We start from the raw sequence: 16,866 nt of genomic DNA on the forward strand, positions 1-16,866 counted from the left end.
GTTTGGTTTGCCGCCTAGGCAACCGTTCATCTCCTCCAACCCTGTTTATCTGAAGGACGAACAGCCCCTCATTCGCCCTGCTGCGGGCAGAATTGGTTCATGAGAATGAAGTTTTATGACCCGATGACTCAAACAGACTTCCCGTTATCCTTTTTTTATGAAACTCTCTAACGCGCTGACTCACGACTCCGGTGGCATCCCAAAGTACCCCATTTCCCTCCAATCAACGGCAACATCTAAAACTCAAACTGACTGTGTCTCTCTCTCCCTCGCTCTCTTTCTCTCCCTCTCCCTTTCTCTCACCCTCTAGGAATCGTCTGACAGCAGCAACACCACTGTTGAAGATGACGATGTGAAAGGTAGGATAGGGGAGACTGACTTTCAACAGGGGGTAGCATTAGAATGCAAGGCCTCTCATTGGCCAGCTGAAGGCAGCTGTAATTCACCTCACCCATGCATATCCAATCACACCAGATGTTCATTTGTTTTAAATGGGTTGAATGCCACACTGTGACTGGGAAACCTCCCAATGATAAACAATAAAATACTGTTTGACTACTACAATCAAGCTTGTAGCAAAATGCCACAGCTATTTCGGTTTGCTTAATATCTTTTTTCATGTGAATTTTTATATTTTTAAGACATTGTTGTACATATGATATACACACAACTACAATTTACAATGTACGGCCCAATCGTTACAATATGCACCTTTTATGATGAGATGAACTTTACCGATCCAAACAGGAAATTGGGGCTCACCACAAAGTGTCTTGTTTAGCAACATACTACTGTCGTTCCCCTTTGTAGTCTTTTCAATGCATGCGACGGCAGTTGCTTGGTTAGTATTCTCTACAGCGGTGCATATCAATGAATCTGACTCACGTTGATGTGCTAAACCTGTGTTTGTTGCAGTATGGCTGCTGGGAAGAAGGGTCGTTTGTTCTGCAACAGGCCCCCGTTTGTTTTCGTGTCAAGGATGCTTACAGACCTTTTAATTACACACAGCTGTTAGATCAAATGCACGCGTAGAAAAAGGCGCACTGGACGCATACGTTAGCCGCCTTAATGATGTGAGGCTGGGTCGGATTCCCTTCAATTAAACCTTGGGAGGAAATCACCTCTGTTTGTACGCCGAGGATCTCTGTGTTCTGTGCTTTATTCTCACAGGGCTTTTCTATCGTTGTTGGTTTCTCTGACGCTTTATCAACCTGCCATTGGGCTTTTGACAATTAAGATGACATTCACTGACGGCAGTGGCTGATCGGTTGTTGTGTCGCATTGGTTTTGAAAGTTATTCACAAAAATAATGTTTCTCATGAAAGGAGGTTATATTAAAGGTTTTATCAAATTTTAGGATTGAATCTGTGCTCATGCAATATGCAATAAAGGGCTGAAAGACTGTTCAATAATGTATTTATAATAACAATTTTAGCTTCTCTGCCAGGGAACACATAATGGGGAATAAATAAGAACCAAGAAATACAAATAAAACATCGGCATTGGCTGTCAGCCTGATTGGTGTCGGTAATGGCCCAGGATTTCACAATCGGTTCAATTCTATTTGACAGGCATTTCCACAAAGCGTAAAAAGGAAACCAATGTAATGTCTATCTTCTCACAAGTTATTTATCTGCAAACATGCATGCTTATGTATTTCCAAGGTTAATGATATGGGGAGCATGGGATGTTTTTAGTCGATAATATGACAATATTTGTTATGAATTAATTTCTTAGCATGTACTAGGAAGGTAGATGGCATTTAGATAGTCTATCAACATGTGTGCTCTTACTGACCCCATGTGGCGACCAACGGTATTGCGTCTGTCTACTGCCAGAAAAGAATTAAGTGCTGCACTGGCTTTCAACGCTCACCTCGAAAAGTGTGGGCTAAAGTTCTTGACTAACGCTCACACACCTCTTAAATCCAGACATACCTGTGTTGTTCACTTGTAGAGTTGTGGTGTGTGTGTGTGCGTGTGAGTGCGTGTGTGTGTGTGTGTGCGTGCGTGTGCGTGTGTGTACATACACACAGTCTGTGTGAATGTGGTTGCTGCACCACTGTGTGTCTGTCTCCGTTTGCGAGTGTGTGTGGGTGTATGTGTGTTATGCGTCTGTTTGGCTGCCTCTGTCTCTGTCTTTGTGTGTGTGTGTGTGTGTGTGCGTGCGCGTGTGGGCTTGTGCGTCTGTGGCTGCCTCTGTCTCCAACTGTGTGTGTGTGTGTGTGTGTGTGTGTGTGTGTGTGTGTGTGTGTGTGTGTGTGTATGTGTGTTTGTGTGAGTGTGTGTGTGTTTGCTTCCGTGTGCATGTCTGTTCCCAAAAAAGGACTACCATGTCGTATAGATCACCGTGAGTGTTTTCATAAGGGCTTCGGTGTGAGGGAGAGCTAAAGAGAGACCATGCAGGGTCATTTGTATGTGTCTGTAAATCCTTACACACACACACACACACACACACACACACACACACACACACACACACACACACACACACACACACACACACACACACACACACACACACACACACACACACAAATAGCTATGGAGTCATTTGTTAAGCTGAGATTCCAGTCACCTAACACCCGCCAGGTTCTACTGTCTGCCCACTACGGTCCTGCTTTACCCTCACTGGGTGGGCTGTAGCCGACCCTACAGACACAGACACACACGCACACGCACACACACACACACACACACACACACACACACACGCACACACCAGTATCACCGCTATCACCACCTCGAACTAGCAACTGATCTCAACACTCAACGCTTAAATTTGCTTTTCGGGATAAATTGTCTGTCTGTCTACTGCTCATAAATAAGGAAAGGGCAAGGGTACTTATTATGAGCATGTTTGTTAGTTTTTTTTCTTAAAGTGTGTTTTATATTGTTTGTGTTAGTGTGTGTGTGTTAGTAGTCAGTTATATATAACGTGCATCTTAACTCATTTGATATATTGTGTGTGTGTGTGTGTGTGTGAGAGAACAGATGTGAATGTGTTAATGTGTAAGTTGTATTGTTTTATGTTGTGTTGTGTGCGTGTGCGCACATGCGAGCATGTGCACGTATGCACGCACGCGGTTTGTGTCAAAATGGGGGCCGAGAGGCGGCTGCTGTCGGGACATCTATATTTAGCGCTGGCGACAGGAAATAGATCCGGCATGCCCATGGAGGAGCTGGGGCCGCGCAGCGCCACCTGGTAAGCACGCGCCCCCCAGGGGACAATGTTGGCCGTAGAACCCCCCCCCCCTCCCTCCCTCCCCCCCCTCACCCCACACAGAGAGGGAGATGACCAGTCCATTCTGTAGCAGTACCTCAACCCCCAACCCAACGCTCCAGGTGCGAGCAGAGGGGGGGGGGGGGGGGGGGGGGGGAGGGGGCTGTGATGGGACTTCCCGGTAGGGTCCCGGGGATGTCATGTGTGTGTGGGAGCCGAACAGCTGAGCGGTAATCCAAGCTACTGCTGAGGGGCTGATTGATCACAGGACCCCGGGACTTTTTTTTGGTTTCTGTCGCTCTCCATACGTTTTGAACCTGAGAGGCGTCGGTCGTGGGGATCTCACTGCTTTTTCACTGCCTTTTTTCCCCCCCCCGTTCCGAAGCGCGGGATGTTTTTGATTGTTTGGGCTTACAATTTTTTATTTTTTCTGGTGTACGGTAATAATGAATCCGCCCGCGGGGTTGTCGGCTTGCCTCTTTCGTGTTTCTTGCCTCGGGTTTGGGGGACTGTGCGTTGAGTTGCGTGAGGGGATGGGAGCTACCGCGTGGCACTTCAGTAGAGACCCGCTCTCTATGCTTTGCAGTGCTGCTGCTTTTGTTTTGTTTTTCCCTTGTCTTGGTATTATATATTTGATATCCGTCGGTGTGTTGTTTCACAAGCGTCTTGGGAAGTCGCTTCGCCTCCTCGGTGATTCTCACTACTAACTGTTCACTCTCACGGGCTTCTGTTCACTCACCATATATACGTTTCGGTAGCAACACTGAACAGCGACACTGTACAGGCACCAGGGAGTCTGTAGGGAGGCAGGGAACAATGGGCAGATATGCAGTCTAGGGTTACAGAGCCTAAGAGGCAGGGCAGTGGATTATTTGGTTTGATGTTTTTATTTCTGTGTGGAGTGGTGTAAGATAAGAGAGGAGGAGGTGAAACGGTTCATCTTCAACCAACGTTTGTGTGTTTGTTTATTCCATGTCTCATCTTCTTTTCCTCTCTGTTCCAAACTTTTCTCTGTGTCTATGTGTTGCTTTTGTGTTGGGTTGACATTTGTGTATGTCTTTTTATTCTGTGTGTGTGTGTGTGTGTGTGTGTGTGTGTGTGTGTGTGTGTGTGTGTGTGTGTGTGTGTGTGTGTGTGTGTGTGTGTGTGTGTGTGTGTGTGTGTGTGTGTGCGCCCCACATTCATGCCTGTGATGTCAGGGAAGAGTATAGAGAACAGTCCAGTTAAGAGCAAGACAAGCACCAGCTCCCAGCCAGAATTCTCTCAGGGCCCCTCACCTGCTGCCTACTGTAAGTCACATGACCCTACCCCCACTACCACCCCCCCCCCCCCCCCTTGAATAGTGAGGCTGTCACACACACGCATGCATACACACACACACGCACTCCCTCACGCACAACTCTGTCTCTTTTTTCTCTCACTCTCACTCACATACTTACTCACTCACTGCCTCAGTTGCAACTCACAGGCATTGCTACTCCCCAGACCTACTCCCTGGCAAGCCTCACAAAGACTGGACTCCCTCACGCCAATATCTGAGATCCTCAGCTGGTGGTGGGAAGTCCTCAACGGGTGGTGTTTCTCTCTCGGATCTTTGTGCTGCTTACCACTGCATCGTGAACTCCGATTTTTTTTAAACCAGCTCACTCACTCCCACCCTAACCCGCCATATCATCCGTTGGTCTGACTCATCCTGCTTCACCCGTGAATACAACGCGCCACCCCGCAAACCAGGTGTGGAAGGATCACTTAACACTGCAACCATCACCGTCCATGTGTGTCATTGTGTCTCCTTTTATATCCCCCCCCCCCCCCCCCCCCCCCCCCGTGTGTGGGCATGGTGTTGTTCGCCTGTGTCCTCTAGAGCCGGCGATGGCATGAGTCAGACACGGAGAGTGTTTATTTTGGTTTTCTGCCGGAGCGATGCCCTTCAGGCAGACGCCGCCGTTAGACCGGGTGCTCGGAAAAATAATCCAAAGTTTTCCCCGACCCCCTTCACGCCTCAAGTGCATGAGTGGCGCTCAGCCGCCTCGCTTCCACCGCTGCCGCCTCACGTCTGTCGTATGTGTTGTCTCCCACGTTGTCGTCCTGTCCCCCCGGTTCATCGCCCCCCCCCCCCCCCCCCTCCCCCACCGACCCGACCGTCAGCGGTCACAAAGTTTGCGGACCTCCTCGGCTCTGTGCGTAAGGCCCCGGGACCGGTGTCCGAAGGGGACGGGGGGCCGCCCGCCCTCACCGCACCCCCCCAGCCCCACGGCCCCGCAGCCCCCATGCAGAGTGAGTAGCCCCAGGGCCCCGAAGGAGGAGGAGAGACGACTGTAGTTACAGGGAGTGATAGCAAGCCCCCTCCTCCCACCCACCCACCCACCTTGGCCCTTAATGTATGTAATCTATCAGGCCTCTAGCGGCCGGCGTCTTTAAATGACACGGCCACACACTTCATGAACCAAGCAACGCAGCGAATAGGAGTCCAGCTTGAGCCCCCCCGTGTGCATCTTTGTTCTTCTGTCATTGACGTTTCCACGGGGCGTCAGCTTCTGTCTTTCTCTGCATAGTTTCTCTCATTCTAATCTCCGCTGTTGCTTCCTCCCGTTGTTTTTCCTCCTTTCTGTTTTGTTCTTTTATTTTCCTTCTATCCACCTTCACCCCTTCACCCCATCCATCCATCCCTCCCTCCCTCTTCTCCTCTCCTCCCTCCCTCCCCCACCCCTCCTCTCCACCCTCCCTCCCTCCCCCACCCCTCCTCTCCTCCCTCCCTCCCTCCCTCCCTCCCTCCCTCCCTCCCTCCCTCTCCCACCCCTCCTCTCCTCTCCTCTCCTCTCCTCTCCTCTCCTCTCCTCCCTCCCTCCCTCCCTCCCCCACCCCTCCTCTCCACCCTCCCTCCCTCCCCCCCCCCTCCTCTCCCCTCCTCCCTCCCTCCCCCACCCCTCCTCCCCCCTCCTCCCTCCCTCCTCCCTCCCCCACCCCAGTGTCACGGCTCACAGACCTGGTGAGTAGCGTGCGCAGGGTGCCGGCCCCGGCCCCTCCCCCCGCTGCCCCTGAGGCGGAGGCTCCGCCCCCCAGGCCCGCCGCGGCTCCCGCCCACGCCACCTCGCCACCCCCCTCGCGCTCCCCACCCAGCCCCTCCCTTTCCTCCTCCCAGAGTGAGTATGGAGCACAGACCCCCCCCCCCCCCCTCGTCCGCTTCAACCCCCCCTCCCACCCTCCTCTGGCCCTCGCTCGCCCCCAGAAAGGGAGAGAGAGGGGGGAAAGTGCTCGGGACTCCGGTGTGCTGGTGTGTAGATAATGGCTCGTTCTGTGTGTGTCACTCTTTCTCTGCGTACGTGTGTGTGTGTGTGTGTTTTGTGTGACTCACTCTCAGACGCCACTTGACATGGCTTTCTATTTTAGCTTGGAGTGTGTAGATAATACTGATAATGCATACTGTGTGTGTGTGTGTGTGTGTGTGTGTGTGTGTGTGTGTGTGTGTGTGTGTGTGTGTGTGTGTGTGTTTGTATTTGTGTGAGTGGGCCCATGTGTGCAGCGAGGATCAAAATGAATGACTGACAGCATGAAATGGTGGAATGTGAGGTTGTGTGTTTGCTCTCGCTGTATCGTGACCATTGCAGTAATATTTAGATTTAGTGAATTGGTTTGATTCTGCTTCAGGTTGGAACATGGGTTTGCTCAGGTTCCTTGCATCAAGTTCAGCATGGGACGCAACACATGGTTTTAGACTGCCCGAGATTTTGTTATTTGTATGCTGGCTGGGTTGCTGGATCATTAGTAGTCAAACAGGATTTGTTTAATTAAACCTTGCTGTGCTTTGCCTTCCTTCATTTTCAATTGTGAGACAAAAACAATTCCAATATTGTTTGATAACGATCTTAAAGGTTAAGGTTAAGTGTATGAAATTATCGCTTTTTCAAGCATATTGGGTGTTTATAGTGCACTTTATGAGTACATGTCTTGTCAAACACGAGGCCTTGCATTTCTAATCTACTACCTAATCCTATTTATTGAAGATATAACGTGTAATGCTGTCGCTATCCGTTTTCGGAAATTCCGCCTTTTCTATTTTCCTCGACATTATGATTCTGATAACTTGTTATTTTTTAACGCAGCACGCAAGCAAGAAATCATCAAGATCACGGAGCAACTGATAGAGGCGGTCAATAATGGGGACTTTGAAGCATACGCGTGAGTCAGTGTGGTTTTTCACAATGATGGGATAGAGCAGCTTTTTGCCCCGCTGGTGTCTCGAGGCCTGACTGTTCCTCTGAACCCCAGTAAGATCTGTGATCCCGGGCTGACCTCGTTCGAACCAGAGGCCCTGGGGAACCTCGTGGAGGGCATGGATTTCCAGAGATTCTACTTTGAGAACCGTGAGTTGAAATCTTTCCTTTTTATTTCAGTTAAGTTCAGTGTTTCTCTCCTTATTTTTTAATACATATCCGTCGAGCTTGTTTTGCTCTCGTACATTTTTTACTTGTTTCGTACTTAATTATACCGCTTGTTTGGTGCATCACATTTTCTTTTCTCCAAAAAGACACAAGTAAAGAAAATAAATAACATATTAATAAAATAATTCAGGCGTGAAATTGTAATCAATCAACACTTGACGTAGTTGCTCTGAACTCTCAGAGCTACTCAAATCTTTCCTCCCCTTACATTAGTAATTAAATAATAATTTGCATTAAAAGTAGTTAAAATGGCTCCTTATTTCCCCCCCACCACCCTTCAGTCCTGGCCAAGAACAGCAAGCCCATCCACACCACCATCCTCAACCCCCACGTGCACCTGATCGGCGAGGACGCGGCCTGCATCGCCTACATCCGCCTCACCCAGTACGTGGACGGCCAGGGCCGGCCGCGCTCCAGCCAGTCGGAGGAGACGCGCGTGTGGCACCGCCGCGAGAGCCGGTGGCAGAACGTGCACTTCCACTGCTCGGGCGCGCCCGCCGCCCCGCTCCAGTGAGGTACGCACCGAGGGGGGAGTCGACTGCGGTGTCAACAGCACGGGTTCTGCTTCGAAAGCAACTGGTTACAATTTTTTGGCGAAGAAACACCACCAAGGTCGACGTGTATAGCCTGGGTTATTTGACACCGCGATTGACATTGTACGATATACAGTCAGACAACAACAAAAAGACAGCAGTCTATCAAAAGAGAGCACCTTACGCAAAATTGGCCATGGATAATTTTTGGGGGTGGGTACATTTTGTTTGTGGTTATGTGGGTGTATTTTATTTTCAGAAGGGTTAAACAAGGCTAAAAGAAACAAATAATACTCTAATCTTATAACCCTTCATGTATCTTGTATTTAGTTATAGTTTAGACAGAGCCTCCTACCATGATGACAGTGTGCATGCTAAAAAAGATAAGGCGGAGAAATCTGGGGTTAGTATTTCTGTACTTGTGACGTCCGACCATGTCATCTCTCGCAGGGGTCCAAGCGCCACCTCGGACCGCCAGAGGTGTGTTTCTGGAGAGAGAGAGAGAGTGAGAGAGAGAGAGCGAGAGAGATAGAGAGAGATAGAGAGAGAGAGAGCGAGCGTGGGAGAGAGAGAGAGAGAGAGAGAGCGAGTGAGAAGAAGAGAGAGCGAGAGACGAGGCTGACTGGATGGAAGAAAATGTCCAGTGCCATAGGGAGGAAGAGGGGGGAGATGTGTGTCCCTGCCTCCTGGAACACCGCGGGAAAAAAAACCACACACCTGGATTCCATCCCCGACTCCACCCTCTGCCTCCCCAAAGGCGTTTCTCTTTTTCTTTTACTGATACTGCCCCCTAGTGTGAATCCCCTGCACTGCACCAGCCCACCGTCACCAACAGCAACCACCACACACCTAGGTGTCCAGGTAACTAACATACTGTGCCTCTCAAACTGACTCCAGACAGAGAGGCATCGGAAGGATGGTGGGGGGGGGGGGGGGGGTTGGATTAAAGGAAAAAAAAGTGATCTTGGTGTGCGTTTCCAGATATGGTCTCCCATCCCCCTCCTCCTATGTTACCATGCCAACCCCTGTGTTGCTCCCCTGTGAATGACATAACACGTTTGTGACATAAACACCGCACTGGAAATAAAATATGTAAAGTTTTAAGTCAAATATATTATCATTATGTATTATTCATATTATAACTGATTAATATTATCATCACACAATTGCAAATGTATATGTAATTTGTATAATTCAGATTTCCTGATGCCAGTGGTTTCTAGATTTTAATATTATCTTCGGTTTTTTTCTTTCTCTATCTTTATAAGAAAGCATGTTTTTCTCTCTCGGTATTCATAGTGGCTGTTTTATATTGTGGCTATTAAGTGGACAATTGATATGGACGTTTTTTTTGTAAATTGCTTCTCGTAAGTAGCCTATATTATCGTACTCGTGTTCAATTAAACCTTTTTGTTCTTTTTGGAAGGGGTTCGTGATGGGTGTCCAGAGTGTGTGCAGCAGAGATTGGACAGCTTGCGTCTCTGGTTTTCGTATTAAAGTTATTGTACTTATAATAGTTCGGTTTAAGGATCTAATGTTTTTGTTGCAATGTCAGCTGCTGAAGATGGGTCTAGCGAAGTCTGGCGTCTTCCCGGTTGAATTGTGAACATTTTTTATGTAGAACATGAGGGGCGATGGGTTCACGGGGTTACCTTCGTTATTTAAGTTTTAACAACATTGTTGTTTTGTGTGCGGAAAAGCGTCTCGAGAAGCCCAGTGATCAGAATATATCCATTAGCACTGCTGTGGTAGAATCTGAAAGTTGAATATGTTTCAAACCTATTCGGCTGCGAGTACATTTCGTAGCCTCGCCTTAACATCCCCACTGATGCTCTCTGATAGCGTTTTACAGTGAACACTTTCGCCGACCTAGATAGAGCGTTTAAATAGCTTTAACACATTATTTATGTCACTGGAAAAACGCACTGCCAGCTGGCTGTCCAAGCGAGGATCAGAAAATATTCTCGCACACATATACCAAGTTCACAGGCGAACGGTGCAATAACTGGTGCTGAGAGACATTCTGGATTATTATTATTATCTTGAAAAGTTGGTGATGACAGTTTTTAATTTTCCTCCAAGAACATGATGGGAACTGTGAGTGGAAATGTTTTGCTACCGCTGCTATGAACTAGTGCAGAAGAGGGTAAGTTTCTCTCTTAGTGTGTGCATCCTTCACAGCAGGTAAAGTGTGTGCGTGAGTGTATGTGTATGTGTGTGTTTTGCGAGAATAGAAGTTAGAAGTGGAAGGCTTTATTTCCGAGGACACATCAGGCCTCTGCCATCGCCCTGCTGACTTACTATCCTAATGATTTAAGTGTTTTTCATACATTTTTTGTCGTCATACATTTTTAATGAAATGCTCTTTGAGCCGTGTTTTTAGCTTTTCTTTTTGCTCCTTTTATGTTCTCACTTGTGGCAAGGGTGCTATGTAGAGATTGACAGACCTGCTAGCAAATCAGAGGGCTTGGTGGATTGACCACGTGCAACTGGCAGGGTGCTGTGTCTTGGTGGTAACTATTGATGGGAAGGACTTAAAGAAAACGTGTAGGACAGCCCACGAGGCACCGCACGCGGTTTCTTTTGGCGGTAAGACCTCAGGTTTGTATTTATTTTTGTTTATTTATTTATTTATTCGAGCAAATCCTTTTTTTATTTTATTTTCTGGGGTTTAGTTTTACGTCTGATCGTGCAAATACTGTTTGAAATTGCACAAAAAGGGACTTAGCTCCGTGAATAAAAAGTCAAAGTTTTGAGTTGACTTGACCTTCATCGAGCTGACCACCATGGACACTTTTTTGTTTTTTTCCCTTCTTCTGTCGTTGATTTCTAAATGACTTGTTTCACAATCTTAACATAATGCACAATTTTTCAAGCCACACAATGAGGTTTGACCTGTTGTGGATGCTGGGTAACAATCTATTGTGCTGTGCGAATAGTTGTGTGACGTCACTCGCACACTGACGGCGGATCATTTTGGGTTGGAGCCTGGTTCCTGATTCCATGGTCAATGGTTGTGTGTTTTGAAAGGCGTTCTTGTGTCCATGTTAGCGTGTGAACAGGCCTCGACTCCTAACCGACCCCCTCCAAAAATGTAGAACAAGCAGCATGTACATTATAAAGGTGGTGTTCTTTTCTTTTCTTAGTGTGATAACAAGCCTTGGTGATCAGTATAATAGGATATCCATGTTTAAAACGAGGCAGTACACAGTATACACAACTGCACACTGAATATAACAGCACTGTAGCTGGAATTTTGTTGACATGGCATGACCGTCAATGGAACACATGTTTTTTGGCTTTTCCCTTTTTCATTTGGTCTATTTTCTACTGAATGCTGTTATACTTAACCTTTCTCTATACATTTTCTGAGCTTTTTAAGTGCATATAGCTATTTTTGTCTCAAGATGATATAATGAAGATGATATTGATGTTATGGAGGATTATATTAATGACATAGGCACTAAGGATGACTTTGAGGATGACTGTGATGTAACTGATGATCATTTAGCATGCTTTTCTATCAGGGCCCTGTGTTGTCGGTGCAAACGGTCTGTCTTTTCTTAAAAGGATCATAGGGTCACTTTTAACTATCCCTGATTCATGGCACTTACATCAAATCCACTGCTTACAATGTGCAAGACACTATTAATATGTCAAATTACCAAGGATAACATGCATCAAAATAATTAAAAATAAATCATGCATTTCTCCATTCAGCATCCCTTTACTTACTTCCAGTGTTATAACTCAATAAGGCAGAAAGGAGAAATCAGGAAAGATTAAAAAAAAACATTGAATCTATTTTGTTGTATATTTTGCAGTTAAAGATGTAGGGAATACATTAAGCTGTTTCCCCTTTTGCACTAGATGTACCCAGAGTATGATGATACAGTAAAGGCAGTAGGTCTTTCTACAAAGTGAGGGAAAGTGCTATCGCTCCAAGACCATGGTCATCGCCCTCCCTTCTGCTCCTTCTCTCTCTCCCCAGCGACCTATGCCAGTTGCACTGACAATACAGAGGCTAGTTTCCTCGTGTAGGGTTTCTCCAGATCTCTCCCGGTGTTTTTTTTTCCGTTCCAATCCATAGTCGGCCATCGATCCGCAGATCACAGCTCTTATAGTTCCTCCATTGTCTTTTCTTTCTTTTTCCATGTCGGTTTGATTTTCTTCTTCAGTGTTAAATCTACTAGTGGTCCTCTAGGTCTCAGATTCTCTGGATTATTGCTCTGTTCTCTTAACGTGCTTCACGTAATTCTCTTACTTCAAGACAATGTGTTAAAAGTGTTATCAATAAACTGAAGATTTAAATATAAATTATGCTAGCCGCCTTTGGTTGACACACACACACACAAACTCAATTTATAAAGTGATGAGGTCCACTGGTTAGGATATGATTTAATTTTGAGAAAGTTTATCCCTTTACGTTGGTCGACAGTCAGTCAATGCATTTGTAATGTGGATTATCCAGAGGTTGTATTTCAAACATAACTTTTCAGACTAGTTTTTGGCTGGTTCTTGTCATTTCATGTCAGGGCATGCTGTCTGCTGGCCGCCAAGGCCAGCAGACAGCAGACAGCAGACAAGCAAGTTAAAATGTTTCCAAATGTCCACAGCAACCCAAAAAGAACTGTTGCTAAATTTATTTTGACAGCAACACATTTACATGGAACAGATACACGTAAGCCTGCACTATATAAACTTTCACTGCGGATATCATTTTTGTTCTAAATGTTGTGACATGAGTCTACATGATTAAGCAAATCAGGCCAGATGAACCCAGGGATTTCGCTCTCAATCAACTTTGGTTGATCATCGTATACATATTTAATGAGATACTTTATAGCTAAGCACACTAGCGACCTCTCATGGCCAGAATAATCTCCAGAAAGCATTGGCTTTTTGGCACGACATTGTGTCATTATATTACTATCGAATGGATGGATTGCTTTTGTTCCACAGACAATTAGTAACTTGCATATGTTTGACTAACCCTGGAGCGAAAAAGTAGATTCAAAGAAGGATCAAATCATACCATTAAAAAAAATAATAATAATAAAAAAAAAAAATAGTCCTAAATATTTGTACAACAGTAACCATTGCAATAATCAAAATAAATAACCAATAAATAACAAAGACAAAAAACAAACTGGAAAATGTATTGAATCGACACCTCGGGTCAACAAAAATGTCAGCCCTGTAAACAACACGTTTCATCCGAGGTTCCGCCATCTGGAATCCTCCCGATCGGTCCAACGTCAAACCAGTTTCACCAGTCTCTCGCTGGCCTCCCACAGTTTCCTCGCCACGCCCGAGTCCTTGGCGAAGGGCCGCAGGCCGGCCGGCCGGCAGTCCACAAAGTAGCCCCCGCTGTGTTTGGCGGCGGCGTCCGACACGGCGCAGTGCACCACCGTCTGGGCGCCCATCTCGCACGGCACAAAGAACATCCACATGATCACCTGCATCAGCATCCGGAACAGGAAGGAGTAGTGGCACGTCCAGCCGCTCTGGACGAACCCTGCAGCACAGGCGGGGGGGACGGACGGACGGGACAGGACAGAGAACAACGTGTGAGGACGATGGGAACCGGAAGGGACCGTTTGCTACACGTAAGGTGCTGTCACGTAAAGCACATGCACACCACAGTCTTACGCTGGTTGCCATTTTAGTTATACGTCAAGAGATCGAAACACTTGTTTTTTTATGGAAGACCATAACATCATTTATCTGTGTTTATATACATTTATGTCTGACCTATTTATGTCTGAGTGAGAACTCACACAACAATATCTAAGTGTTTCTCCATCTGCATCCCTGCAGCATATGGTCAACATCACCTACTGCCTGGTCTTATGCATAAAGAGCCACTCTAAAAATATGAATAACATTCAATCACAAAGGACCTTAGTGATGGAACCAACCCAACAGATTAAGGCTTAGTTATGGTTGTATGAACGCAAGGCGGAGCCTCCTTGCGTCCACCACGAGGGCCTGAAGTGCGCCTCCCAAAGATGTTAACCTTGCATGGAGGTGACGCAGCAGCAAAGGCTGTGATTGGTCCGCTAACATAAACCCGATGTAAACCCGACGCAGAACCATAACGGGTTCACGACTCCGTCGAAGCGTCTGCGTGGTCATTGCGTTGCGTCAACGTCCGGTCCAACCCTAACTAAGCCTTTTACACTGCATGCGTCCTGTGTGGCCACACAACCCCATGCATGCCACAAGAACCACCATACCCTGAACATCTACATCCAGCGCCATCTCACCTGGGTGCACGGCGTATGCGGTCACCCCTTTGGCCTCGCCCATGCGCGCCAGCTCCTGGGTGAAGTAGATGTTGGCCAGCTTGCTGCGGCAGTAGGTGAAGAAGGGCAGCAGGTTGTAGTTGAGGTCCTGGAAGTCCAGCTTTTGGTACTTGTAGTTGGAGCAGGTGAGGGTGACCACGCGGCTGGGTGCGCACTCCTTCAGCCGCGGCAACAGCGTGTTGGTGAGGAGGAAGTGACCCAGGTGGTTGACCCCGAAACACATGCTGAAGCCGTCGTCTGTCCAGTCCAGCACGCTGGGCATGGCTGAGGAAGGGAGGATTAGGAGTAGAGCAAAGAGATGATGATGAGTGTTATATAAGTGATCATAATATCGTTATTATATTCACTCAGATCAGCACAATCTGAGAGGTCAAGGCCTCTCGGAACTTCCTTAAGCTCTCACAACCTGGTGAAATTTGACTACAGCAGCACATTCGCTTCTCCCACTATGAATGCATGAAATGAATGCATCCTACTAGTTTTTCATTTAGCAGATGCTTTTATCCAGAATTAACACTAACAACACCAGTCATTAATGAGCAAGTAGAGTTTGGGCTTAGGCTTCTTGCTCAGGGATCCCAACAGGTAGAAATTGTGGTTCGAACCTAGAACGTTTCGGCCTGACCACCGAAGACTTTCCTAATCGGATGCATTTGGATGGATGGACATCAGCTTGTTTGGTTGGTTATCACATAGTATGTGTTGTACCTATATGTTGTCCTTCATAAATGTATGTGGACGACATTCTCCTCACCTGCATTGTTGACCAGAATGTCCAGTCTCTTCTCTCTCTGCAGAAAACTCTTGCAGAACTCTCTCACTGAGCGTAGGTTGGCCAAATCGAGCTCCATGTGGGAGACATTCAGACTGCGGCTCTTGAACTTGATCTCTCTCACCGCTTTTTCAGACTTGTCTGTATCTCGACCCGCAATGATAACACGGGCGCCTCGTATTGCCAAGGCGATCGCTGTTTCTTTGCCTATGCCAGAACTTCCACCTTAAAAGAAGACAGGTGGGCATTAAGTGGCATGCATTTAAACAGTATTGAGGCATGGAACATTTGAGGTGACAGCTAATGAATTACGATACCAATGATAAGAGTGCTATATAGAACATGTTCTCTGTTAATAGCTGTTAATAAACGTTTATGTTGTGAACATTACCTGTGATGATGACGGTTTTTCCATCAAGCCTCTTCAGGTCCGTGCAGTATCTTCTCTTTTTTAACCATTTTAGAATAAAAAATGAAACCAAGGAGGCGATAATCGTGTAAAGAAGATACATCCTCCTGCCTATGGGGTTAGCTGCACTATCAGAAGCGCTTCAACCTGGAGAAGTGGGACAGTGAGAGAGCTATCCTGGTGGCTCGTGTTTCACAATTGATCTCGACGATAAGGTGTGTTTCAGAGCACTTTCTCTCGGTGCAGCTAATATCAAATCAAGTGCGTTTATATATCTAGCATAACACAGACTGTAGAAGGAGACCGTTATTATGCTTGGCTTGAAAGAGATGACAGCTGAAATTGACATTGCCTTCTTCCTCATCTCCTTCTTCTGCTTCTTCTTCTTCGCGTTGTTGTGGCTACATGTTATTAGGCCGACATCGCCCTCTGCTGGTAAATAGGCTGCAAAACTCGTTCCCTTCTCAACTCATTCATATTTTAAAAAATAACAATAATTAAAACTTGACATACCACCTTATTATCTAAGCCTCTGTTCAATTAAGGAAACTTTTTAAAACATGGGATTTGTATTTTCCCTTCTAGTATATTCAAATTATTAGCTATCAAAATAAATCTATAAACTGTTAGGGCTCCCACAATTTTTAAACCCCATATTATACATTTATACATTTAAGGCATAAAAAGGTTTAGCTCCTCAATGTGATTGCTCATGTTCATTTTGTAATGGTGGGGTTGGTTTTACCAATGATATCTTTGTCAGCAAACTGCAAACCACAATTTCATCTTAAATCATTCTCTTTTTAGTTGTATTCAATGTTATTTAACTAGCAGGTTAATCTACATCCATGGGTAACCTCATCTCACTGATATTAAAAAAACTATTTTGAAAGAGTCACCTGTGCTTACAAAGAAGGACAGCATGAAAAGAACCCACATGCAAATAAATGCTGTTGCAAGAAAGACACTAAATCAATATTTCAAGATAACTTCTACTTGTATAGCTGGCCAGACAGTTTACAATATGAATCAAACTCAACAGAGTCCTCCTGCCCCCAGTTTCTGCGTTCCCTTGACCGGGGTTTCGCTGAATGTATTCCTAAGTCAATGTTGACCGTTCATCATAGGCCTGTGTATAAACTGCTTTTAATATGTAACGTTGATTAGATTCCCCCTCATA

General features: G+C 46.2%; 2 protein-coding genes across 2 annotated transcripts in view; one reads left to right on the forward strand and one right to left on the reverse strand.

Annotated features, from left to right (window-relative positions):
- LOC115546047 (calcium/calmodulin-dependent protein kinase type II subunit beta-like) overlaps positions 1-12,514 on the forward strand; it is a 53,941-nt gene extending 41,427 nt beyond the window's left edge. Inside the window, 8 exon segments of the mRNA XM_030359675.1 lie at positions 311-359; positions 4,422-4,511; positions 5,371-5,499; positions 6,192-6,365; positions 7,326-7,401; positions 7,492-7,586; positions 7,946-8,179; positions 8,648-12,514. Coding sequence (XP_030215535.1) covers positions 311-359; positions 4,422-4,511; positions 5,371-5,499; positions 6,192-6,365; positions 7,326-7,401; positions 7,492-7,586; positions 7,946-8,178 — 846 coding nt within the window. The 3' untranslated portion in view covers position 8,179; positions 8,648-12,514.
- Positions 12,515-12,825: 311 nt separating this feature from the next.
- On the reverse strand, positions 12,826-16,090 carry si:dkey-174n20.1 (retinol dehydrogenase 14). The gene is made up of 4 exons (XM_030359708.1): positions 15,669-16,090; positions 15,260-15,502; positions 14,467-14,769; positions 12,826-13,715 (listed from the first exon to the last, which is right to left on the reverse strand). Exons 1-4 carry the CDS (start codon positions 15,787-15,789, stop codon positions 13,456-13,458), a joined length of 927 nt encoding a protein of 308 aa, XP_030215568.1. The 5' UTR covers positions 15,790-16,090; the 3' UTR covers positions 12,826-13,455.
- Positions 16,091-16,866: the final 776 nt, after the last annotated feature.

The sequence above is a fragment of the Gadus morhua genome, chromosome 6 (assembly GCF_902167405.1).
Source record: "Gadus morhua chromosome 6, gadMor3.0, whole genome shotgun sequence".
Classification (NCBI taxonomy): Eukaryota; Metazoa; Chordata; class Actinopteri; order Gadiformes; family Gadidae; genus Gadus; species Gadus morhua.